Source organism: Nerophis ophidion, linkage group LG08 (assembly GCF_033978795.1).
Source record: "Nerophis ophidion isolate RoL-2023_Sa linkage group LG08, RoL_Noph_v1.0, whole genome shotgun sequence".
NCBI classification, from domain to species: Eukaryota; Metazoa; Chordata; class Actinopteri; order Syngnathiformes; family Syngnathidae; genus Nerophis; species Nerophis ophidion.
This window is the reverse complement of record NC_084618.1, coordinates 37474309-37501204: the sequence shown is the minus strand read 5'-3', so window position 1 is coordinate 37501204 and position 26896 is coordinate 37474309. Positions and strand designations below refer to the sequence as shown.

The 26896-nt window shown below is 42.1% G+C and overlaps 1 protein-coding gene across 16 annotated transcripts in view; it reads left to right on the top strand.

The window, feature by feature from the left end:
* The window catches only part of dtnbp1b (dystrobrevin binding protein 1b), a 158595-nt gene that overhangs the window by 95494 nt on the left and 36205 nt on the right, over positions 1 to 26896 (top strand). Inside the window, exon 1 of one of the 16 annotated variants that reach the window (XM_061908480.1) lies at positions 19384 to 19725. The exons of 13 other annotated variants lie outside the window; for them this stretch is intronic. In XM_061908480.1, coding sequence (XP_061764464.1) covers positions 19680 to 19725 — 46 coding nt within the window. In that variant the 5' untranslated portion in view covers positions 19384 to 19679. Of the gene's footprint in view, positions 1 to 19383; positions 19726 to 26896 lie in introns of those variants that run through there. 2 more of the 16 variants (XM_061908465.1, XM_061908482.1) reach the window with 2 other exon arrangements.

Here is a 26896-nt window from a genome sequence, read left to right as displayed (position 1 = left end):
TTAGCAACATATTCAGGATAGCATCAGTCATTGCAGCCGATTGCTGTGGTGTGCACACCTTCCTCTGTACCAAGTCGCTAATGCTGGCTTGTATCTTTCTAAAATGAGAGAAACCATATAATGATTTTACATAGTAGCATCATTTACATGTAACTCAAAATATATCCAGTTGATTTTATTAATAATTTCTGACGTAAAAGACAAATACGCCACCACATTAAAAAAAAAACAGCTAAATGAAATAAATGGACATAGGGGATGCAGCATACACCAATAATAAAACACAAATGTAACTCATCAGATCAGAACTGAATCAGATATTGTACATGTTTCTGTTGTTAATAATAAAGGATTCCTTTTAGGTTGCCTCTGAATAATAGCATGAAATATTCCAGCACCTTCATAATGTTTAGTTATACTAAAGTGTCACTCAAATCTAAATAGATTTTTTATAGCTTCATCGGGTCCGGCTACATTGATCGTTTATGAAACCAACCTGAGATATTTCTGTCCGTTACGTTTATTTCCAAATTGGTAACCGTGCATTTTCTCTCTCAAAACGGAGTCAAATGTGCCGGAGACACATCATCAGCCCCGCGTTGCAACAAAGACATAACGTTACCGTTACTCACAAAAAAACTGAACTTATGAATGCCTGTTGCCGCTCATAACAACACAGAAAATGAAGACGTCAAACCATCCAAAACATTCCTAACACTCTGAAAGTTAATACACAACAGTTGCTGCTGCGCTTCATAAAAAAAATTTCCTCATTAACAAAATATTAAAAACCCACAAAGACGGACACAACAAATCAATGTACTCGGAGTATGGACTGAAAAAGTTATGTACCGTGAGTTCTCTTCATGCATGGATAAAACATGCTTCCTGTTCAGGTGCTCCTGAAGCGATGTAGTACTTCCGTGCCACATGAGGTCGATGCTGCACATCTTGCAGGAAACTGTCTTCTTTGCAGTGTTTAAAGTGAAATATTCCCACACTTTTGACAAATTAGGTTGTACACTTTTCTCCAATGCAGCATTAACCTCCAGATGTTTCGGCGCCAAACTATCGGTACTATTTCCGCCATTTTTCCAATGTTTCCAAGCAAATGAGACTGCGTGGTCATGTGAGTTGCATATGATACATCATTGGCTGGCTTACTGCCACCGACAAAGAAAAGGTGGTGAAGTGGCCATATATATTAAGCAGAGGTTCGATGTTAAATTAGTGAACTCTGAATCAGTAAGTAAATAACTTGAACTGTTTGCACTTGAAATTGAATCAGCTAGAAATCACCACATTATGGTAGTGGGGTGTTATAGGCCTCCATCTGCCCCTAGTAATTCCCTATCTACTCTTGTGAAGCTTCTGTCTCAACTGCAATACAATGAAATAGTGATGGTTGGTGATTTGAACTGGGACTGGCTCACATCTGTGTCTGAGTCTTTGAAAGCACAGTGTGAATCTCTAAATTTAACACAATTAATTAACTCCCCTACAAGACCTAATCCTAAAAGCTCTCAAAAAGCTACACTCATTGATTTAATTCTAACAAATATGCCCTTTAAATTTGTTGCATCTGGTGTTTTTCCTTATGATGTGATTGATCATTGTGTGATTGCAGTAGTGCGTGACACAAGGATTCCTAAAAGCAAGCCTTGTCTTCTTGAAAAACGTAATATGAAATGATTTGAGACGCAAGCTTTTTTACATGACTTGCATCTTTTTAATTGGGATAGAATTGCTCTTTTTGATAATGTTGAACTGGCCTGGAAATATTTTCACGAAAACTTCTTGAGTATAGTGAACAAACATGCCCCTTTTAGAAAATTTGGGGTTTAAGGACGTGACAATCCGTGGTTAACATCGGACCTGTCAGATGTATTGCATGAGCTTAGTAATGCTGCTTGGGCCAGGGCACGCAAGTCAGGGTTAGAAGCAGTTTGGTTGAATTTTAGACAATTAAGAAATCAATTTACCTCTCTTCTTCGGAAAGTCAAATCAGAATTTTATTTGTCCACAACTGAAAACCTCAAACACCCAAAGAAGTTTTGGAAAACCATCAGAATTTTGTCCGCCTGTTTTAATTCAGTCAATCTCCCACCTAGTATACTTGTTGATGGTGTCAGAGTAAGTGACAGAAGAGAAATGGGTAATTATTTTAATAACCATTTTATTTCCTCTGGTTTTCTCTACAATTCTGACAACTCTACTGAAATTCAACTAACTCCGGAAAGAACCGATGAAAATACCCAGGTTTTTAACTTTATGCCCTTTACCACAACAGAGGTCATGAGGGCTCTAAAACAACTTAAACCTAGAAAGCCAGCTGGCTCAGATAAGTATGAGACGTTCTTTTTAAAATTGGCAGCTTAAATTATAGCTGAACCACTGACTCACATTTCTAACCTTACCCTAATTTCAAATGAAATCCCCTTGGATTGGAAATATGCCCTTCTAATCCCCCTATTAAAAGGAGGTGACCATAGTAATCTAATAAATGTGTCTAAACTCTTTGTTCTGGCAGAAGTGCTTGAATCCCTTATCAGTGAACAGATAAGATTTTTTGGACACAAACTTTGTTCTGTCACCATTTCAGTCAGGTTTTCGCAAAAGTCACAATTTTGTTACTGCTGCTAGGAAGTTTATAAATGATGTAACTGAAGCTCTTGACAAGAAGCAGTGCCGTCTGTCCTTCTTTATTGAATTTTCAAAGGCATTTGATACTGTTGATCATGTCATTTTAATCAAACGTCTTTCAGCTATTGGTTTTTCCTCAGCAAGCAATTGGATGGTTTGCAAATTACCTCACAAGGAGAACTCAGGCTTTTCAGATAGAAGGTTCCTCCTCAAACGTACTGCAAGTGAAAAAGGGTGTCCTTCAGGGTTCTGTGTTGGGCCCCTTATTATTCACTATTTACATAAATAATCTCATACAGAATATTCCGAACTCAACTTTCCATTTCTATGCTGATGATACTGTCATATACTGCACAGCACCAACTCCTGGTGAGGCCTTTAAATATCTACAACATGCATTTGACAGAGTTCAATAAAAACTTTGCTATCTTCAACTGGTTTTAAATGCAGAGAAAACAAAGTGTATGTTCTTTACCACATCAAAAACTGTAAGATAAGCACTGTGTGAGAACATTTTAATGAGAAAGGGGCAACAACTTATGTTAGTATCTTCTTTTAAATATTTGGGATTTTTAATTGATGACCACTTGAGTTTTAAGGAGCACATTCAGTATCTTGTTAAAAAAAACTGAAACTTTTACTGGGATTTTATTATAGAAACAAGTCTTGCTTTTCTTTCACTGTGAAACAGAAATTGGTGGAAACAACCTTTTTACCTGTTATTGACTATGGAGATGGGTTGTACATTAATGCTACTGCTGGTTGTCTCCACAAGCTGGATAGTGTGTACCACGGGGCACTGAGATTCATCACCAACTGCGCTCCCCTTACTCACCATTTTGTCTTATACTCAACGGTTAACTGGACATCTTTATGTGCTTGATGCCTCAATCATTGGTATGTTTTAATCTACAAAACCATTCTTTGTATCACTCCATCTTATTTATCTGGTCTTTTAACGAAAAAACAAGGAAGTCACAATCTGCGTTCAATGAATGTTCTTCAATTTGTCATCCCAAAGTAAGAACTGAACTGGGCAAGAAAGCATTTAGGTTTTCAGCACCGAAGGCTTGGAATAACCTACAATCGAATATTCAACTTCAAACCCTTGTTACATTGAATGAGTGAAAGCTTCTGTGAAAGGATTGCAGTCTACCTTGTCTGTATGCACATGTGTCATATGAGCAAGTTTTAATTCATGTTTTATGTGTTGTTTACTGTTTTTATTGTAACCTTGCTGCTGCCCTCTTGGCCAGGTCTCCCTTGGAAAAGAGATTTTTGATCTCAATGGGATTATTACCTGGTTAAATAAAGGCTAAATATAAAATAAATCATGAGGCGTAGCCTCAGCGCCGTCCTGGGGCTGTTTTGTACCATTTTTGTACCTATTTTGATTATTGTTTCTCAGCTGTTTGTAAATGTTGTAGTTTATAAATAAAGGTTTAGGGGGAAAAATAAAAAGAGCCTCAGCGCATGCGCATTGCATACATCCAACGAATCGATGACTAAATTAATCGCCAACAATTTTTATTAGCGATTTTAATCGATTTAATTGATTGGTTTTTGCAGTCCTAAAATACAGCAAAACTAAACCAATACAAATGAGCTAACGTGTCAAAACCTTTTGAGGTTATATTCAATTGTATACTGTTGATCGCAACAAAAGGTCAGAATTTAAACTACAGTTGTAGTAGTCCACTTGTATTGCAACATGCAGCCACAAGATGGAGACGGTGATCTATTAAAGTCCCAATCAAATACATGTACATCTCTGCCAGAACAAACCAGACATGACCTCAGTAGTTGTAGAGGGAGACTACCCCTCACTGCAACCATGTACATGTAATAGCAATCTAAGTAGTGAGAAGGTGATGCTTATTTCAAATAAAGGTCTCCAGTTAAGTGTTTTTGGACGGACCATATAAGCTGTCCAGTGTAGTTTGCTAATGCATTTGCCTGCAGTGCGTTTTGGCATGAAGCCTCTATGTTCCTTCCTAATTACATGCAAACATGTGAGTTGTTTTACCTATTCTACACCAGATTTTCATCCATTTTGTCATGTGGCTTGCTTGCTTGAACTACTAGATGGTGGCGTGTTGTAGCATTCCCCTTTTACGCTAAGAAGCTGTTGAGACTTCAAAAATGTTGTATTACAGTAAATGCTCTGATTGAAGCCGGGAACTGGCGTAGGATCATTACATTTAATAATGTTTTAGAATGCATGAGAACATGAAGGAAGCGTTTATTATATAAGTGGTGTATATCATACAAATAGTGTATTGCACAACACATCAGCAGCAGAACCAATGTTGTAATATCAGTACGGCGCAAACAATAATATGGCTGAGTTAATTGTAAAAAACTCTCTTTTTCATTAAATGAAACTAAACAGGCCATCTCAAAAAACGGAATGAACTTTAATTTTTGTTTTGCTGAATGATATGACAGACAGAATGTATATCAAATGTAGAATATGCAATAATAACTATGAAAAATAAAACACTGAATATTGACAATATATGAACGTGGCTCTCTACTGCAGATCACCTCTTTGATCGACATCTTTTGTAATCAAGCGAGAACAACATAGATGTAATAAACATGGCGACAAATAAAGCCAGACATAATTTCACTGTTGTACAGAACTTTGCTGTAGAAATCAGGCTTCGTTCTGACACTTTTTTGATTGATTGACTGGAACTTTTATTAGTAGATTGCACAGTTCAGTAAATATTCTGTGCAATTGACCACTAAATGGTAACAACCGAATACATTTTTCAACTTGTTTAAATCAATTCATGTTTAACTCACGTTAGCGGTTACGGCCCCGTGCCTCCTGTGTGAAGCTAATGTCATTCATTAGTGCATATTTTAACAATTGGAATCATTTCTATAGTTTAAAAACTTGAGCAAGCCGCAGTGAAGGTTTAGTATGTTGTATTATGCCAAGGTAGCCCAGTTAACTACCTTTTTTATGCTGTTTTGCAAGATTTGTGTCACGTGACTTCAAACTTCACACCTCATTGGCTGTTTCTGAGACAGGATTGATTGCTTCAGTCTTAATTCAATGGACGTGAGTCTTACTTTTTGAAGCAGCAAATTTTTCAGCACTGAATTTTTTTTCCCCTCAATTTTTATACAATGAATATTTACTACACTCAGTGTTTATACATTGAATTTTTGTACACTGCTTTTTTATACACTGACATTTTCTTTCAATGAAATTGTCAGCATAATTACATGTATAAAAAAAAATTAAATGCAAAATGTTCAGCTACACAAAATTCAGTGTCAAAAAAGCTTTCGTAATAAAGACACATATTTATGAGGGGCCGTTAGGGACATTATTCAGATATACCTCTTACATACACTACTGAAACACTTTTACATACACTACTGAAATGCTCTTACATACACTACTGAAATGCTCTTACATACAGCACTGAAATGCTCTTACATACACTACTGAAATGCTCTTACGTACACTACTGAAATGATCTCACATACACTACTGAAATGCTCTCACATAACTAAATTGCTCTCACATACACAACTAAAATGCTCTCACATAAACAACTAAAATGTTTTACTCTCACGCACACACAAACACCATTTGCGTATGAGAAACAACAATTTTACTAGTATGTGTGCAAGGATTTCAGTTATATGTATGAGAGGATCTTACCAGTGTATATGAGAGCATCTTACCAGTGTGTATAAGCGACATTGCATTTGGGTTCCGGTCACCAAAAATGCCTGCTCCTTTTCAGTTTTTAGTTTTTTTTAAAGCCAAGTTGTTTGTGAACAAAATGTCTGCCTAAATGCTGACAAGTAGTTTAACCGAGGCAGGAGCTCTACTTCATAATTTAAGGGCTTCAGCGGAGAATATAAGAACACTTTCAAAGCAAGAAGGTTCCGGCTGCTGCCGTGGGTTGCACCTGTGTGCCGCGACACCTGAGCGGCCACTTTCTCCTTCCGACAGCCAAGCAGCCTGGAGCACTCATTCCGTTGCGATAGTGCACCGTCCGCAGCATTATCAAGCGCAACCTTCCGGCTCATGGACATCGGGTCAAGAGGAGGAAAAGGTAATTAGACATTATTTATTTCTAAATGACTGTTGAATCCCACAAAATGTAAGGCAACATGGCATTGTAGCCATTAAGCAGTTAGCCTTCTGTGCCTCCACTACAAACAAGTTAGCAACTAGTGTTTCTGCGGCTCCTAAGAGTCTGACATCTATTGCAAACTTGCCTTTTGTCTCGGAGGAAACGGAAAAAATAGACTGCCAAATCAGCTAGTAATGTTTGCAGAGTTGTTGCTATGGTAACATGTCGAAATGTGAGTTACTTAGTGGTACGTCAGTAGCTGATCGAATAGTAATAATAGATTACATTTATTTAGCGCTTTTCTTCCGACTAGATAAGGGGTCCCCAAACTACGGCCCGCGGGCCGGTTACGGCCTGCCAACGTCCAACATCTGGCCCGATGGAATTATTATTTTTTGTATTATTATTTTAAATCTGTCTTTTCTAATCCATTTTTTGATGTCCCCTAGCCGCTCAAGCAAATCATATTGTCTAAAAATGCATTTTCCCGTATGACTTATATTTTCTTAGCTGTTTTAGTTCGGGGACTACTTATCTAGTCCATAGAAAAACGCTAAATAAATGTAATCTATTATTACTATTCGATCAGCTACTGACTCACATTTCGACATGTTACCATAGCAACAACTCTGCAAACATTACTAGCCAATTTGACAGTATATTTTTTCGTTTCCTCCGAGCCAAACGGCAGGTTTGCAATAGATGTGAGACTCTTAGGAGCCGCAGAAACACTAGTTGCTAACTTGTTTGTAGTGGAGGCACACAAGGGTAACTGCTTAATGGTTATAATGCCATGTTGCCTTACATTTTGTGGGATTCAACAGTCATTTAGAAATAAATAATGTCTAATTACCTTTTCCTCCTCTTGACCCGATGTCCATGAGCCGGAAGGTTGCGCTTAATAATGCTGCGAACGGTGCACTATCGCAACGGAATAAGTGCTCCGGGCTGCTTGGCTGTCGGGAGGAGAAAGTGGCCGCTCAGGTGTCGCGGCACACAGGTGCAACCCACGGCGGCAGCCCGAATCTTGTTGCATTGAAAGTGTTCTTATATTCTCCGCTGAAGCCCTTAAATTATGAAGTAGAGCTCCTGCCTTGGTTTAGCTACTTGTCGGCAGTTAGGCAGACATTGGAGGCTTACCCCTATTTTCCACAGGATGCAAATCGGCTGCGGAACGTCATCGCCATGTTGGCGGACGACCTCCTTTTCTTTTCAAGTCAGTGATTCCATTTCCGCAGATGGCACCGATATGGCAGTGAAGTACTGCATCTCTGCGCTAAATATACGCGGGACTTCTATTTTCTCCGGTCGCTACAACACACCGGTTCAATATCCCCTAGCTTTGCTTGTGTTACACAGGACGTTATTCACAAACACAAAATAAATTATCCGGTTTAAAATAGTTGGTTTTTGAGGTGGATCACATTTTACACTGGCGGGAATAGACATGAAGTCAACTTGTTGGAAGGTTTTCAGACGTAATTTTACCTTGTTGACCCAAATGTTGATTCTGGATGTCCAAAATTAAAAAATCCTATACAGGTGTATGACGGGAAGCTATTTGTGCATTTGGGCTCCTCTGTTAAATGCCAGCTGTCAATACAAGGCCGGGGCATAGTTTATGGTAGATTTTCATGTCTGCAACGCGCGCCACAAATGATGTTTCTGTATTGTTGTTGCTTTCTTAAAAAAAAAAAAAGTTGTCTTTTCCACAAATTAAGTCAAGCCAATGCCGCCGTCACAGACGCCCACAAAGCTTGAGACGTTTTGTGGTGTTTACTCCGGTGTTTACTTTATCACACGATTCTGCACGGATTCACAGGATCTCGTATAAGTCAGCGCTATTTCGCTGCACAGCCGAGCTGCAACCGGCTGTGGGGATTCTCGGACAGCATATGGCAGTAGTGTTCAGCGTTCTGTGGAAATCGGGTAGTGTGTCCCCACAGTGCCTCTTTACTGACAAGTTCCTCCAACTAAGACCTTGTTTCTTCCGTGTTGGAAGACTTGTGTGTGTGTGTGAGCTGAGTGCTCCTGCTGTCTAGGAGGGGAGGGGGGGCACAGCTTTTAACGGCCACAGAATGATCAGTGATGCTTCAGCTTCAATCACTTGTCCATTTGGTTATGGTTTAAGTTTATTTCAAACGTGCTATACAGGTGAGTGCCCCACTCAAGTCGGCTACGACAGGGACCCCAATGACGGAGATTAGAAATTCAGCACCCGACCTGGCGGAGCTTCCCCCTCGCCACACACCCCGAGAGAAAAGGGGGGGAGAAAAAAAATAGAAATCACAGACACGCCGACACACAAGGCCAGCCCAGCAGCTGGCCGCAGTGCAACACTTCAACATGCCACATGGCGCACCGAGGCGCACGCAAGGATTTGACCTAGCAAGCCCCCACCAAGCAAAGCACCCGGAAAGGTGTGGTCGGCAGGACCCTAGAGCCCCAGACACGCAGCCCCGCTGCAGCAACCTGGATGCCAACCCCTGCAGGGCAAGCACGCTCCAAGGGCAACACCAGTGCCCCCCCCAAAAAAATATCATGATACTAATTACATACGTACACAACGCATACATAGATAAGTGATGCAGGTTCGGAAGCAACCATCCACCGAGAATCGTCCGATCTATCCACCCTCCCACAGGGCGGGTGCCCGACAAGCCCACACCAAGATGATGACACGACACCGGGTGCAAAGGACAGCGCTGCTGAGCGTGAAGGTTTGGCTCGGGCCGCCACCCAAAAAGCGGACCAACACGACGATAAACGAAAAAGAAGCCGGAAAGTCCGCCAGCCCCAATAACCACCATGGGCATGCGCTGCAATGCACCACTATAGCGGCCCTCATCCTTGCACCAGGCTTAGCACCTGCTGGCGCTCGCACCACAAACAAACGACAGCATTGAGAACTACAGCAAAACCACCGGCGGCCAGCACTACCGCATTAAATTAAAACAACCGAAAAAATACAACAAAAGTTTGGAAACCAACCAGCGCGAGTCTGCTTGCCAGCCCAAACGCCAACATGCAAACAAAAGACATTATTGCCACTCCCCACCAAGAAAGACCACTCCCCAAGCCAAACCCGCCCAAACAATCGAGCCACAGCACCCACACCAAACAAAAGGGCTGCACTGTCCACTCACGAAGCCATTGATACAAACCCCTACAGCGCAAAGCCGAAACAGACAGACACGGACCTCGCCCAACAGGAAGTCAATCCACACAAAATGCCACACAAACCGGAAGGGAAACAACCGACCACCCAATCCACATCCATTAAAAAAAACAATTACTCATTTTATCGTCAAGTTCTTTGTTCCAAGGTATTTTCTTTCAAACTGTTGCCTCTTAGTAAGCTCTTTCTCATCAGTCCTGTAATTTAACGTATGCTGCGATCGCCCCTCTTTACGGCAGGTCTTAGCGTCTTGACATCCCAAATATGTGGCTATACCTTAGGGGAGTGAAGGGGCTTAAGGAGCCAAGCAACAACACAAGCCACAACAGAGAGACCAACGACAAACATGGAGATGATATGCCTTTATTATTATTGGCAAATTTTTTGGGTTGATTTTTCATTATCACATTTATAGATGTGACGCCGTAATTTCCATTACCAGTTGATAATTCTTGGTCGCCGATAATATCCTGCATGCCTCCTACGATTCTTGGAACGAAATTTGTAGTATTGCCGAAAACTAATGCAAAATATAGAAAAATACGTGCTTATTGTATTTTAACAGAAGTGTAGATACAAACCCCGTTTCCATATGAGTTGGGAAATTGTGTTAGATGTAAATATAAATGGAATACAATGATTTGCAAATCATTTTCAACCCATATTCAATTGAATATGCTACAAAGACAACATATTTGAAGTTAAAACTGATAAACCTTCTTTTTTTTCCGCAAATAATCATTAACTTTAGAATTTGATGCCAGCAACATGTGACAAAGAAGTTGGGAAAGGTGGCAATAAATACTGATCAAGTTGAGGAATGTTCATCAAACACTTATTTGGAACATCCCACATGTGTGCAGGCTAATTGGGAACTGTTGGGTGCCATGATTGGGTATAAAAGCAGCTTCCATGAAATGCTAGGTAATTCACAAACAAGGATGGGGCGAGGGTGACCAATTCGTAAGCAAATTGTCAAACAGTTTTAGAACAACATTTCTCAACGAGCTATTGCAAGGAATTTAGGGATTTTATTATCTACGGTCCGTAAAATCATCAAAATGTTCAGAGAATATGGAGAAATCACTGCACGTAAGCGATGATATTACGGACCGTTGATCCCTCAGGCGGTACTGCATCAAAAACCGACATCAGTGTGTAAATGATATCACCACATGGGCTCAGGAACACTTCATAAAACTACTGTCAGTAAGTACAGTTGGTCGCTACATCTGTAAGTGCAAGTTAAAACTCTACTACGCAAAGCGAAAGCCATTTATCAACGACACCAAGGAACGCCGCCGGCTTCGCTGGCCCCAAGCTCATCTAAGATGGACTGATGCAAAGTGGTAAAGTGTTCTGTGGTCTGACAAGTCCACATTTCAAATTATATTTGGAAACTGTGGACGTGGTGTCCTCCGGAACAAAGAGGAAAATAACCATCCGAATTGTTATAGGCGCAAAGTTCAAAAGCCAGCATCTGTGATGGTATGGGGGTTTATTAGTGCCCAGGGCATGGGTAACTTACACATCTCTGAAGGCACCATTAATGCTGTAAGGTACTTACAGGTTTTGGAGCAACATATGTTGTCATCCAAGCAACGTTATCATGGACGTCCCTACTTATTTCAGAAAAACAATGCCAAGCCACGTGTTACAACAGCGTGGCCTCGTAGTAAAAATGTGCGGGTACTTTCCTGGCCCGCCTGTAGTCCAGCCATGTCTCCCATCGAAAATTTGTGGCGCATTATAAAGCGTAAAATACGACAGCAGAGACCCCGGACTGTTGAACGACTAAAGCGCTGCATAAAACAAGAATGGGCAAGAATTCCACTTTCTAAGCTTCAACAATTAGTTTCCTAAGTTCCCAAACGTTTATTGAGTGTTGTTAAAAGAAAATGTGATGTAACACAGTGGTGAACATGCCCTTTCCCAACTACTTTGGCACGTGTTGCAGCAATTAAATTCTAACATCAAATAACTTGTCTTTGTAGTGCATTCAATTAAATATGGGTTGAAAGGATTTGCAAATCATTGTAGTCCGTTTATATTTACATCTAACACAACTTCCCAACTCATACGGAAACGGGGTTTGTAGATCCACGCTACAGCAGAAAGTAACCAACTATGAATCGTAAATTAGCAAATATAGTAATAAAAGCTTTGAGAAAATAAAACTGGAAATGACGCAATATTGAACCGCATACTACATCAACAGCTAAATTAGTAACTTTTGTGACCCGTTTTGAAGTGGTTCGAGGTATTAAAAATGTTGTGGCTTTTTTATTGTTAAATGGTAAATTGTCTGTATTTATGTAGTGCTTTACTATACCTGGAATGATACCCAAAGCACTTTACAATATACATCACATTCACACACTGATGGCAGTTGGGTACATCTTCTTGTCTTCTCAGTTATTGCTGTTCCTGACTTGTGGTTGCAACCAACATAACCAGTAAGCAACCGTCTTTCTCTTAGAATCCTCAGGTGGTAAAGCAAGCAAGAGGCACATACTGTAGCCTAAGAAAATGACTCTATTTTGCTGTCATGTCGAAAGATGTCGATTCGCTCCGACGAGAGAGAAAGTGGGGAAACATGCCTGTTGTTTAACGTTGCCAGGCAACAAGTTTTTTGGAGTTTGGGTCACCGTCAGTCAGAAACACTCGTACCTACATACCGGAGAATTACAAAGTCAACACAATGACAAGTATCAGCCAAGGAATAATGTAGCGACTTGACAGTTTGTGCTAAAAAGGTCTGCTTTCTGCCAGCCTCATTCGACTGGACTTTGTTGCAGTAATAATTGCGTCTTTTCACACAAGTGCGGGTCTACTTTGTGCTGTCAGTGTTTACATTGTCTCACAGCACTGGAACACAAACAAAAGCAACATTTAAGCTCCTATTAGCATCACTGCTTACACACAAACAATCTGCTTTTTCACAGCACCATGTCTAAACATGTAAAGATTAACAGTTAAGGTGAAAATCCCAGTTTCCCTGTGTAAAGGAACAATGTCACCGCTTATCTCATGCTAAAAGTTGAAAAGTTTCTACACAGCCTGAAGTGTTTGGGCTGGAATCCATGCAGATATTACATAAAACTGGCACCTAGTGTGTCCGTTTCCTAGGCAACTGGTTTTTTATGTCTCCGCTTTATCGCTCTCTCATCCGTCAGTTGCCTTGGCTCAGCTTGTCAGTTTTTGTCTGGCAAGGCCGCCTTCTGTTTGGGACCGTCAGCTCTGCTTCGTGCCTTGAGACTGTAAAAGTTTACAGCAGAACATGCTAAAAAAGAACTGGTGGGGTTTACGCTTCTACTACAGGGGGATAGGGCAACCCAACTGAAGTTGGATTGTAGCAGGACCGTCCAATACGAGGCCTCGGGAACCACCCGCTCCACCCCTGCAGTGACCCGTACTATAGAGATGGAACATCCAGCAATTGCAGGAGCTTCCTCCTGAGGGAAGAGAAGAACAAAAAAGACATCACGGACACTCCCGACACAGAAGGCCACTAGCCCGCCAGCTGGCCGCTGAGCAACACCGCAGCATGCCCACGGCACACCAAGGTGCTTCGACAGACCGCAGAGTCATGTGGACTCGACTTAGCAGTGCCCCACCGAGCAGGACACCTAGATGGGGGTGGTCGGCAGGACTCTTGTGCCCCAGACATGCAGCCTGGGACACCCGTCTAAAAGAAAATAAAGAATATTATTAATAATTACATACAACATATACACATTTATAAACAAATACACACAAACATACAAAAGCCTGCGGGGCAGCGATCCAGCCTCGGAACCCACCATCCACCGAAAATCGGCCGACCCATCCACTATCCACACAGACCTGTTTAAATCTCCAAACATGATGCCTAGCATACAGGCCAAGGACTTTAATCTTTGTCTCATCAGACCAGAGAATTTACTTTCTCATGGTCTGTGAGTATTTCAGGTGCATTTTAGCAAACTTTTCCATCTGGCCACTCTTACAGGCCTGATTCTTGGATTGCTGTATTGATGGTTGTCCTTCTGAAAGGTTCTCCTCTCTCCACAGAGGAATGTTGTAGCTCTGACAGATGACCATCGGGTTCTTGGTCACCTCCCTGACTAGAGCCCTTCTCCCCCAATCGCTCAGTGTGGACGGCTGGCCAGCTTTAGTGAATTGAAGTGAATTATATTTATATAGCGCTTTTTTTTCTCTAGTGACTCAAAGCGCTTTACATAGTGAAACCCAATATCTAATTACATTTAAACCAGTGTGGGTGGCACTGGGAGCACGTGGGTAAAGTGTCTTGCCCAAGGACACAACGGCAGTGACTAGGATGGCGGAAGCGGGAATCGAACCTGCAACCCTCAAGTTGCTGGCACGGCCACTCTACCAACCGAGCTATACCGCCCCATCAAGAGTCCTGGAGGTTTCATTTTTTTTTTCCATTTACGGATCATTGAGGCTACTGTACTCACTGGGAGCTTCAAGGCAGCAGATACTGTACCCTTCCCCAGATTTGTGCCTTGAGACAATCCTGTCTCGAAAGTCTACAGACAATTTATTTTACTATATGCATGGTTTGTGCTCTGCCATGCACTGTCAAGTGTTGGACCGTATATATGTTGTATTCCTTTCCAAATGATGTCCAATCAACTGAATTTGCCACAGGTGGACTCTAATTAAGCTGTAAGAACATCTCAAGGGATGATCAGTTGAAACTGGATGCACATGAGATTATTGTTTCATGGCAAAGGCTGTGAATACATGTGATTTCTTTAAAGAAAAATGTTTTTAATTTGCCAAAAAAACAATTATACACTTGCGTCCACACCTGCTGCCTTGAGGGAGAGGTTACGGGGGGTGTGTGTGCATGGGGGCAGCGGGCTTTGGCGAGGGTATATAATCCTCCTACTTACCCCCAAAAAAATTGCAAAAAATCGAGAAAAAAAATGTTTTCATATTGTCAATATGGAGTATTGTGTTTAGAATTCGGAGGACAAATGGGGTATTGTGTGTAGAATTCTGAGAACTAATGGGTTATTGTGTGTAAAATTCTGGGGACAAAAATCAAAATACTCCATTTTGGCATAAGGATGTAACATAATAAAATGTGGGAAAAGGGAAGCACTATGAATACGCACTGCATACTAGGATGCCAACATCAGTACATCCGTCCCACTGTGACGTCACAGTGTGTCCACTGTTAAAAAAAAGACTGCTAACACTGCGTTTAGAAGCATCCAAAGCTGCAGGGAAGCTCGCGCTATAATGATTGAACCTTACGATGGCCGCTTTGGCATTGTTTAACACAAGTATCCAACATTGTAACATTTAGACATCATAATAATCATAGGTCCCCTATAAAATAAAGCTAACTACTTGTAAGTTTGCTTTTATTCAGCTGATAGGCTAACCTAGCATGTTGTTGCTGTTAAAGTGCAAGTGTGTAATGTTACAGAGTGTATAACGTTAGCATCATAGACATCTTATAAGTAGACGCAGCATCGACCTCTACTGCCTACTGGCGCTGACGAGATGCGGGGCCGCCATCTTGGAGTGGTGATCCGTTCCACTCAGTGCAATTCATTTGGCAGGAGCAATGAACTGTCAGCGCATTTAATTAATTTTACCTCATTGAATACCAATGATTTTCACGTGTTTTTTGTCATACGTGTAGCTATGATAAAGGACACATGCTTTGGTGTGATTTATTATTCATAGTTTGCTTAAGACTATAATAATATTATATAATTATAAGTGATCAGACGTCCCAGATCAGAATTGGGAATATAACCCCAGAGAAGGGGGGAAAAAAACTATCAAGTATTTTTAAGTTCAAGAAACAATATGATTAGGTTATATATACATGCGTATATCCTACATAAACAATGTTAGATATCTATATATATATACATAAGGGCCCTATAGACTGTATCTCTGCTGCTGCAGCAGCACATACTTTATTCTGTCTTGACACTTTGTGTTGATATTTTGTATTACATTCTTCCCTTAAATGATAATGTTTACAGTGATTGGTTTATATGTATTTTTTTATGTATGTTGTTTTGGATTAAAGCGTCTGCCAAATACTTAAACATAAACATATATGAACACCTGAAAGTCTTAATATTAGCTAAAACCACCAATCTGTTTTACTGGATTCAGAAAAAAAAACAAATTATGTCTTTCAATCTTTATCTTCATCATTTATTTGAACTTTATGGTATTCAAGTATGACTTTTAAATTTAATTAATTTCATTGACAAGCAATTCTATTATTGTCATACTCTTGTTTGCTAGCGGCTACATTTTCAGTACTATTGAAGATCTTTGCTTCTTCTCAACTCTGTGGTAATATTCTTTTCACAAAATAGAACCAATAGTACGCTAATATTAAATTTTACTTGTGAAACGTAATCCCCCGATTCCTATTTTCAACAGTCCGCTCATTTGAGCAGGAAAACGCTGAACACCAGACCTTTGTTTTCTACCTGTCAACTGTCAGATTAGGCTGCTCGACAGCTCCTCATCACCTTTTCAAGATGGCAGCTGAATTTCTCGCGTCACAGCACCCAATGCTTCGTCTACTTAAAAGATGTCTATGGCTAGCACTGTAGCTTACATAGCTATGCAAGTGTTTCAAACTTCTACTCCTGCTTAACTTCTCTATGTTGACACAAACTATATTACGTCAGAGACAGGGGTGGACTAATACAACTCATTAGCATTAAAGCTACAGAGACATAAAACAATGTGTGCTGAATAAAAGCCTCCATCCATCCATTTACTACCGCTTATTCCCTTTGGGGTCGCGGGGGGCGGTGGTGCCTATCTCAGCTACAATCGGGGGATGGCATCGCACACCCTGGACAAATCGCCACCTCATCGCAGGGCCAACACAGATAGACAGACAACATTCACACTCACATTAACACACTAGGGACCATTTAGTGTTGCCAATCATCCTAACCCCAGGTGCATGTCTTTGGAAGCACTTTTAAAGTTATTAAATTTCAGCATCAATTTTAGATTTTCACACTGTTGTGGTACCTCTGAGCCTTTAATGATGAACAATACTATTATGTTGGGTAAAATGCAGAGAATAATTTCGCCACATCTACAAACCCCGTTTCCATATGAGTTGGGAAATTGTGTTAGATGTAAATATAAACGGAATACAATGACTTGCAAATCCTTTTCAACCCATATTCAATTGAATGCACTACAAAGACAAGATATTTGATGTTCAAACTCATAAACTTTATTTTTTTTGCAAATAATAATTAACTTGGAATTTTATGGCGGCAACACGTGCCAAAGTAGTTGGGTATGGGCATGTTCACCACTGTGTTTCATCACCTTTTCTTTTAACAACACTCAATAAAAGTTTGGGAACTGAGGAAGCTAATTGTTGAAGCTTTGAAAGTGGACTTCTTGCCCACTCTTGTTTTATGTAGACCTTCAGTAGTTCAAAAGTCCGGGGTCTCCGCTGTCGTATTTTACGCTTCATAATGCGCCACACATTTTCGATGGGAGACAGGTCTGGACTGCAGGCGGGCCAGGAAAGTACCCACACTCTTTTACTACAAAACCACGCTGTTGTAACACGTGGCTTGGCATTGTCTTGCTGAAATAATAAGGGGCGTCCATGATAATGTTGCTTGGATGACAACATATGTTGCTCCAAAACCATTATGGACAATTAAGCTTTAATGGTGCCTTCACAGATGTGTAGGTTACCCATGCCTTGGGCATTAATACACCCCCATAACATCACAGATGCTGGCTTTTCAACTTCGCGCCTATAACAATCCGGATGGTTATTTTCCTCTTTGTTCCGGAGAACACCACGTCCACAGTTTCCAAATCTAATTTGAAATGTGGAATCTTCGGACCACAGAACACCTTTCCACTTTGCATCAGTCCATCTTAGATGAGCTCAGGCCCAGCAAAGCCAGCGGCGTTCCTTGGTGTTGTTGATAAATGAGTTTTGCTTTGCATAGTAGAGTTTTAACTTGCACTTACAGATGTAGCAACCAACTGTAGTTACTGACAGTGGTTTTATGAAGTGTTCCTGAGCCCATGTGGTGATATACTTTACACACTGATGTCTGTTTTTGATGCACTACCGGCTGAGGGATCAACAGTCCATAATATCATCGCTTACGTGCAGTGATTTCTCCAGATTTTCTGAACCTTTTGATGATTTTACAGACCATAGATGGTAAAATCCCTAAATTCCTTGCAATAGCTTGTTGAGAAATGTTGCTCTAAAACTGTTCGACAGTTTGCTTACAAATTGGTCACCCTCGCCCCATCCTTGTTTGTGAATTACTTAGCATTTCATGAAAGCTGCTTTTATACCCAATCATGGAACCCACCTGTTCCCAATTATCCTGCACACCTGTGGGATGTTCCAAATAAGTGTTTGATGAGAATTTCTCAACTTTATCAGTATTTATTGCCACCTTTCCCAACTTCTTTGTCACGTGTTGCTGGCATCAAATTCTAAAGTTAATGATTATTTGCACTAAAAATTTTTTTTTATCAGTTGGAACATCAAATATGTTGTCTTTGTAGCATATTCAACTGAATATGGGTTGAAAATGATTTGCAAATCATTGTATTCTGTTTATATTTACATCTAACACAAATTCTCAACTCATATGGAAACGGGGTTTGTAGTATGTGTGTGACAATCATTGGTACTTTAACTATTATATTGGACCTCTGATTGCCACTTTAAACCTCAGCTTTCAAGATGGCATGTGTGCAGTACAATTAAGTTTTTTGATTCTGAGGTAGTGTTGATTGTCCTAATGAAGTCTGTTTAAAATCCTATTCCCTCTGCTGGGAAAGGTGTCTGTTTGCACGTATTTGTTTTTGCTTGATTGGTCCATTAATGACTGAAAGTCATGACGATGTGAATGTGCATCTTCCCATCTTAATTTTACCCTGGTTGTCTGTGTAAATGAGCCATGCACGCCAGGACCGAAGAGGCAAACGATTCTTATAATGGTTCCCATCAGCTACACTCAAAATGCATTGAAAGGAAAAGGAGGAGGTGAAGGACACGAGTGAAGGAGGAAATAAAGATTGGTGGGAGTGTGATGTTCTTCACAGCATCATGTTAAGTAGGATGACTTTATGCAATTGATTGATGATTATATCCCCCCAGCCCCCCGCAATCCCTCTCTTGAGGCAGCGGGTGTGGACGCAAGTGTATAGTTGAGATGGATGTTTAATTTTCCCGACGCCCATAAACGCACCTTAGTAGTTGCTCAGTGTTTAACTAGTCGAGGCTGCACCTTTTGACCTTTGTACCATGTCAACACAGCTGCACACGGGCGAGGATGAGAGGCGTTCACAGGTCAGGAAGACACACATAATCATCTATGCGCTTCATTATGTGTACAGACTCTCCCGCCCCTCCCTCTTTCACCCATAGCAGCAGCCAGCTCCACTCGCCTCCTCTCTCACTCTCTCTCTATGCCAAGTGCCTCGCCTCGCCAAAGCTCGACACAGGCGTAGCATCTCCTCCTTTGCTCGTGCACATGTGCTCTAGTTCAACGCGGCGTCACAAATGCAGGAAGTGATCTTCGCGAGAATGCAGTTTTAAAAGTGTGTGCACGTGTGAGGATGCGCGGCGGGCAGATGGCGTTGTAATCGGCGGACTTTAGGGTGTAGGAACGTCTCATCTCAGCAGCTGCTGCTTTTCCTGTGACGGCAGGGGAAAAACAAACAAAACAATCAAAGCAGGCGGGATGTCCACCTCACCTGGTGCACCCGATGGCAGCCAGAGGAACTCTTGTAAGCACTTTTTTTATTGGATTTGTCTGTGTATGTCACACTTCCTGTTTGTCCCCTGTGTCGTTCAGCTTTTATTTTGAAGGCGAATCTGACATGTGTTACAATGGTAAGAAAAGTGTAGGAGTGTAACGAACACAAGTAATAATAATAACATGGTGTCCTAATCTCTACAGCGCTACCTTATAGTATAAACATTTTTAAAAAGCTGAGTTTTTCATAGTAGTTTGTGCATCACTACAATGATGGCTCAGGTTACAATTTGTTGTTGCTGTAAAGTGAAACAGTTATTAGGCGTGTGGGAGGGCAGGCTGATGTGTGAGGCTTCATTGAGGCCTTGAGCAACAAACACAAAGTTGTGGGTGATTGATAACACACAGACGCACACACACACAGGATGGTGCCTTGACTCTGGTACAAGATCACGTTGAAGGGGGGTGGGTATGAAGGTTAGAGGAATGGGCTTTTTATTGCTTCCAATATTATTGCACCCTCCCTCTTTTTCAATTCACTGCCCCCATTATCATCCTCCAGGCGTTCATTTGCCTTTTTCTACACAAACAGCATCTTATTTCCTACCCTTTATTTACCCTTATTAGTTGAAGGTCCTGTTGGCAACCCAAAGACTCCACCACAATCAACAGACCGTGACATAGTGAGGCATTTTAATAGCATGCTATTTGTTTTGCTGTTCATTATGCCTAAGTAATTGTGTAACTTCTGTTTGGACTCGAGTCAACGCACATCCATCACGGCACCTTCTTGCTAGCGGCGGCGCAATCGGCCACAAGTTGGCTACAGCCTGCAGTTTTCTAAGCAATGCGTTACATAACCACACTCTATAGAATAATTGTTAATGGTGGACTGTGATCTATTGGATTTTACTGCCACAAAAGTGAACACAAATGCTATGATACTTGACATTGAGGCACATTAACAAAAAGTGGTGTGTAATCCTTTGAATTGGAAAGATTCATACATTTTTTTTAGGTTCGGGACCTAATTTTTTAGGCCGCGGTTTAATAAATATTCAATCCGCTAAAGGAACAAAATGCCACACCTAAAGCTGATTGACCTTTTGTGTAAACATCTTTATTGATTTTTGCAGTGAAGCAACTGTAAATTACTATCCATCCATCCTTTGGAGCTTATCCCAACTGCACTTAGGCGGAAGGCAGGGTACACGCTGTATAAGTCGACACCTCATTGTAGGGCCAACACAAATATACTGTATTACTAGGGTAATTCTCCTAAAAATAAAATTCTCAAATACATAGTTCATATTTTACCGGGAAGGCCAAGTGTTGCAGAGGAGGTCATGTTATAATTAGTTTCCTTCATTGGAAACAGATCATTGTGGTCTACATCACATAACATGTAATGGTGATGCTTTGGTCTGGTGCAGACATCATGTTTTACAGACCATCTTCAAGCCGCTTTCATGACTGACTCTTAAGAATGTGCAACTTTGTGGGCGGTCTTATTTAAAGTTAAAGTTAATGTACCAATGATTGTCACACACATACTAGATGTGGCAAAATTATTCTCTGCATTTGACCCATCACCCTTGAACACCCCCTGGGAGGTGAGGGGAGCAGTGGGCAGTAGCGGCGCCGCGCTCGGGAATCATTAATGGTGATTTAACCCCCAATTCCAACCCTTAATGCTGAGTGCCAAACAGGGAGGTAGTCTTTGGTATGACTCAGCCGGGATTTGAACTCACGACCTATCGATCTCAGGGCGGACACTCTAACCACTAGGCCACTGAGTGCCAAATTACCTCTCCAGGCCAAGCCCTGGAGAGCCATGTTGTCGTTATTAACACTTCTATATCGGGTATACTGACATTAGTTCGAACTACACACTACTTTTTTATTACAAACAGCAACAGTGCAGTATTTTAGTATGCATGTACAAGCCAGTCTGTACCATAACATGAGTATTTAGATAAATAAGGAACTTATCAAGGACAATTTTGAACTACAACTGGATAAAATGGCGGACTCGCGCAAAGTTCATTAGGTAAAATCTACCATATATGGAGTTATCCACTGATGTAACCGAGGCAAAATACGTCACTAAAGTATCAAATTCCATTTGAGCAAGTTTGGAATGTACATGAAACAAGGAAATGTTATGGATGTAGATAAAAAAAAAATCACAATCTGACCCCAAAGCATCATGTTACAACGAAAGTTTACATACACTTGTAAAGAACATAATGTCATGGCTGTTTAGAGGTTCCAATAATTTCTACAACTCTGACTTTTTTGTGATAGAGTGATTGGAGCACATACTTGTTTGTCACAAAAAACATTCATGACGTTTGGTTCTTTTATGAATTTAATATGGGTCTACTGAAAATGTAACCAAATATGCTGGGTGAAATGTATACATACAGCAATGTTAATATTTGGTTACATGTCCCTTGGCAAGTTTTACTGCAACATGGCGCTTTTGGTAGCCATCCACAAGCTTCTGGTTGAATTTTTGACCACTACTCTTGACAAAATTGGTGCAGTTCAGTCATATTTGTTGGTTTTCTGATATGGACTTGTTTCTCCAGCATTGTCCACATGTTTTCAATGGGGTTTAAGTCAGGACTTTGGGAAGGCCATTCTAAAACGTTAAGTCTAGCCTGATTTAGCCATTCCTTTACCATTTTTGACGTCTGTTTGGGGTCATTGTCCTGTTGGAACACCCAACTGTGCCCAAGACCCAACCTCCGGGCTTATGATTTTAGGTTGTCTTGAAGTATTTGGAAGTAATTCTCTTTTTCATTGTCCCATTTACTCTCTGTAAAGCACCAGTTCCATTGGCAGCAAAACAGGACCAGAGCCTAATACTACCACCACCATGCTTGATGGTAGACATGGTGTTCCTGGAATTAAAGGCCTCACCTTTTTTCCTCCAAACATATTGCTGGGTATTGTGGCCAAACAGCTAAATTTTTGTTTCATCTGTCCACAGAACTTTCCTCCAGAAGGTCTTATCTTTGTCCATGTGATCAGCAGCAAACTTTAGACAAGCCTTAAGGTGTTGCTTCTAGAACAAGGGCTTCCTTCTTTCATGGTAGCCTCTTAGTCCATGGCGATGCAAAACACACTTGACTGTGGACACTGACACATGTGTTCCAGCAGTTTCCAATTCATTGCAGACCTGCTTTTTGGTGGTTCTCAGTTGACTCTTGATCAACCTGACCAATTTTGTCTTAGCAGCAGGTGATAGTTTGCGTTTTCTTCCTGATCGTGGCAGTGACAAAACTGTGCCATGCACTTTATACTTATGAATAATTGTCTGCACATTTTCTCTTGGGACCTTAAGCTGCTTTGAAATGGCTCCAAGTGATTTTCCTGACTTGTTCTAGTCACTGATTTGTTTTTTTCAAATCTGTGCTGAGTTCCTTTAACTTTCCCATTGATGCGTCTGTAACCGAGTCTAATGACTGCATCACATGAGCCCTATTTAAATGGGCTCAGAGAAGTCAACAGGTGTTGTCATAAATCACTCACATAAAGTTAAGAAGTCGTGCCATGAAGCTAATTTGATTTTATTGTAACTTTTCCACATCACCAAAATTGATACTGTATGTTGCTGTACGTGTACTTTTGATGCAGCAGATTTGATCACATTTTTAGGGGACCCAAAATAAATTCCTAAAAGATCCAAACTTCATGAATATTTTTTGTGACAAACAAATATGTGCTCCAATCACTCTATCACAAAAAAATAAGAGTTGTAGAAATTATTGGACACTCATGACAGCCATGACATTATGTTCTTTACAAGTGTATGTAAACTTTTGACCTTGACTGTTAATGCACCGTTACAGCCCTATATACTCAATTAACATAGTAAAACCTAAAATACTTTCATATTTAAAAATGGAAATCCGCACAGTACTTACATAATCCAAAAGCAGATAATACAAAAATAGATCTATTTGTGAGTTATTTATAGATACCGCAACTTTATTGTAGTTTTTAACGCAGCTCGTACACAACTGCCAGTGAGACATCATTTCACTCCCTCCTTTGTCCTTTTTATTTTGTTTATTCTCTTGCTTCCTCTCCACCTGTCCTCCTTCCACCTTCTTTCTCAAAGAGCTGCAGAGTATCCTTATTTCTTTAGTCAAACAGTCACAATACGACATTAGCAAGTAACATGCTTAAATTTGAATATTAAAGATATGTAAACATTTTGTACTGGGGCCCGTTCAATTTGCATTGCCTTTGTAGATTTGGTCCAAGAGCTTTGAGTTTTTGGTCCTGGAGGGAGTTCAAGTGGAGGGTACATGGGTAGTTGCATATTTTAACGCAGGCGGTTCTACACAGTGCAGTGGCTTAAACCCAACAACTTCCCTTTCACTGTCAATAAGCGTCATTGTGCGGATGGATAGGAGGTGTTAAATAATACCACTTTATACTATGTAAGTGTCATGGCAGGGACACGCTATGTTTAGGTGCGACAAAGGTGACTGAGAAGTCATTGAAGGCCATAAATTTGATGATGGAGAGAGAGAAAAGGTGCAAGATTAAAATAAAATGGAGATAAAATGTGGAGAATGGCGAGATAGACCGAGCACTGCAGGAGAACAATAGGAACGTTAATTTTGATAAACACAGTAGATAGCAACATGACAAATAATGACAGAGCGGGATGAAGGTTAGCATATGAGGAACAGTTCATTGCTGGAGGTTGCACAGAAAGTGACAGGCTGCAGTACACACTATTATTTTTTAGTATTATTCACACTACAAACGTTATAATTATTCCAGCTGAAGGATGCATCAGCAATGTGCTTTTTGAATACAACTGTGGCTCCTTTTTAGCTCAGATTTGTTGACTCTCTGAGCTGCCACCTTATCGTGGTAGAGGAGTTTGCGTGTCCCAATGATCCTAGGAGCTATGTTGTCCGGGGGCTTTATGCCCCCTGGTAGGGTCTCCCAAGGCAAACAGGTTCTAGGTGAGGGATCAGACAAAGAGCAGCTCGAAGACCTCTATGAAGAAGACAAAACATAGACCCAGATTTCCCTCGCCCGGACGCGGGTCACCGGGGCCCCCCTCTGGAGCCAGGCCCGGAGGTGGGGCACGATGGCGAGCGCCTGGTGGCCGTACCAGTTCCCATGGGGCCCGGCCGGGCACAGCCCGAAGAGGCAACGTGGGTCACCCCTCCAATGGGCTCACCAACCATAGCAGGGGCCATAGAGGTCGGGTGCAATGTGAGCTGGGCGGCAGCCAAAGGCAGGGCACTTGGCGGTCCGATCCTCGGCTACAGAAGCTAGCTCTTGGGACGTGAAACGTCACCTCACTGGGGAGAAAGAGCCTGAGCTAGTGCGCGAAGTGGAGAAGTTCCGGCTGGATATAGTCGGACTCACTTCGACGCACAGCAAGGGCTCTGGAACCACTTCTCTCGAGAGGGACTGGACCCTCTTCCACTCTGGCGTTGCCGAATGTGAGAGGCGACGGGCTGGGCTGGCAATTCTGGTTGCCCCCCGGCTTAAAGCCTGCACGTCGGAGTTCAACCCAGTGGACGAAAGGGTAGCCTCCCTCCGCCTTCGGGTGGGGGGACGGGTCCTGACTGTTGTTTGTGCTTACGCACCAAACAGGAGTTCAGAGTACCCACCCTTTTTGGGTACACTCGAGGGAGTACTGGAAAGTGCTCCCCCGGGTGATTCCCTTGTCCTACTGGGAAACGACAGTGAAACTGTTGGCAACGACAGTGAAACCTGGAGAGGCGTGATTGGGAAGAATGGCCGCCCGGATCTGAACCCGAGTGGTGTTTTGTTATTGGACTTTTGTGCTCGTCACAATTTGTCCATTACAAACACCATGTTCAAACATAAGGGTGTCCATATGTGCACTTGGCACCGGGACACCCTAGGCCGCAGTTCCATGATCGACTTTGTAGTTGTGTCATCGGATTTGCGGCCTCATGTTTTGGACACTCGGGTGAAGAGAGGGGCAGAGCTTTCTACCGATCACCACCTGGTGGTGAGTTGACTGCGATGGTGGGAGAGGATACCGGACCGACCTGGCAGGCCCTAACGCATTGTGAGGGTCTGCTGGGAACGTCTGGCAGAGTCTCCTGTCAGAGAAAGTTTCAATTCCCACCTCCGGAAGAACTTCGAACATGTCACGAGGGAGGTGCTGGACATTGAGTCCGAGTGGACCATGTTCCGCACCTCTATTGTCCAGGCGGCTGATCGGAGCTGTGGCCGCAAGGTAGTTGGTGCCTGTCGGGGCGGCAATCCTAAAACCCCTTTGTGGACACCAGCGGTGAGGGATGCCGTCAAGCTGAAGGAGTCCTATCGAGTCCTTTTGGCTCATAGGACTCCGGAGGCAGTGGACAGGTACCGACAGGCCAAGCGGTGTGCGGCTTCAGCGGTCGATGAGGCAAAAACTCGGACATGGGAGGAGTTCGGGGAAGCCATGGAAAACGACTTCCGGACGGCTTCGAAGCGATTCTGGACCACCGCCCGCCGCCTCAGGAAGGGGAAGCAGTGCACTATCAACACCGTGTATGGTGCGGATGGTGTTCTGCTGACCTCAACTGCGGATGTTGTGGATAGGTGGAAGGAATACTTCGAAGACCTCCTCAATCCCACCAACACGTCTTCCTATGAGGAAGCAGTGCCTGGAGAATCTGTGGTGGACTCTCCTATTTCTGGGGCTGAGGTAGTTAAAAAGCTCCTCGGTGGCAAGGCCCCGGCGGTGGACGAGATCCGCCCGGAGTTCCTTAAGGTTCTGGATGCTGTGGGGCTGTCTTGGTTGACAAGACTCTGCAGCATCGCGTGGACATCGGGGACGGTACCTCTGGATTGGCAGACCGGGGTGGTGGTTCCTCTCTTTAAGAAGGGGGACCGGAGGGTGTGTTCCAACTATCGTGGGATCACACTCCTCAGCCTTCCCGGTAAGGTTTATTCAGCTGTACTGGAGAGAAGGCTACGCTGGATAGTCGAATCTCGGATTCAGGAGGAACAGTGTGGTTTTCGTCCTGGTCGTGGAACTGTGGACCAGCTCTATACTCTCGGCAGGGTTCTTGAGGGTGCATGGGAGTTTGCCCAACCAGTCTACATGTGCTTTGTGGACTTGGAGAAGGCATTCGACCGTGTCCCTCGGGAAGTCCTGTGGGGAGTGCTCAGAGAGTATGGGGTATCGGACTGTCTTATTG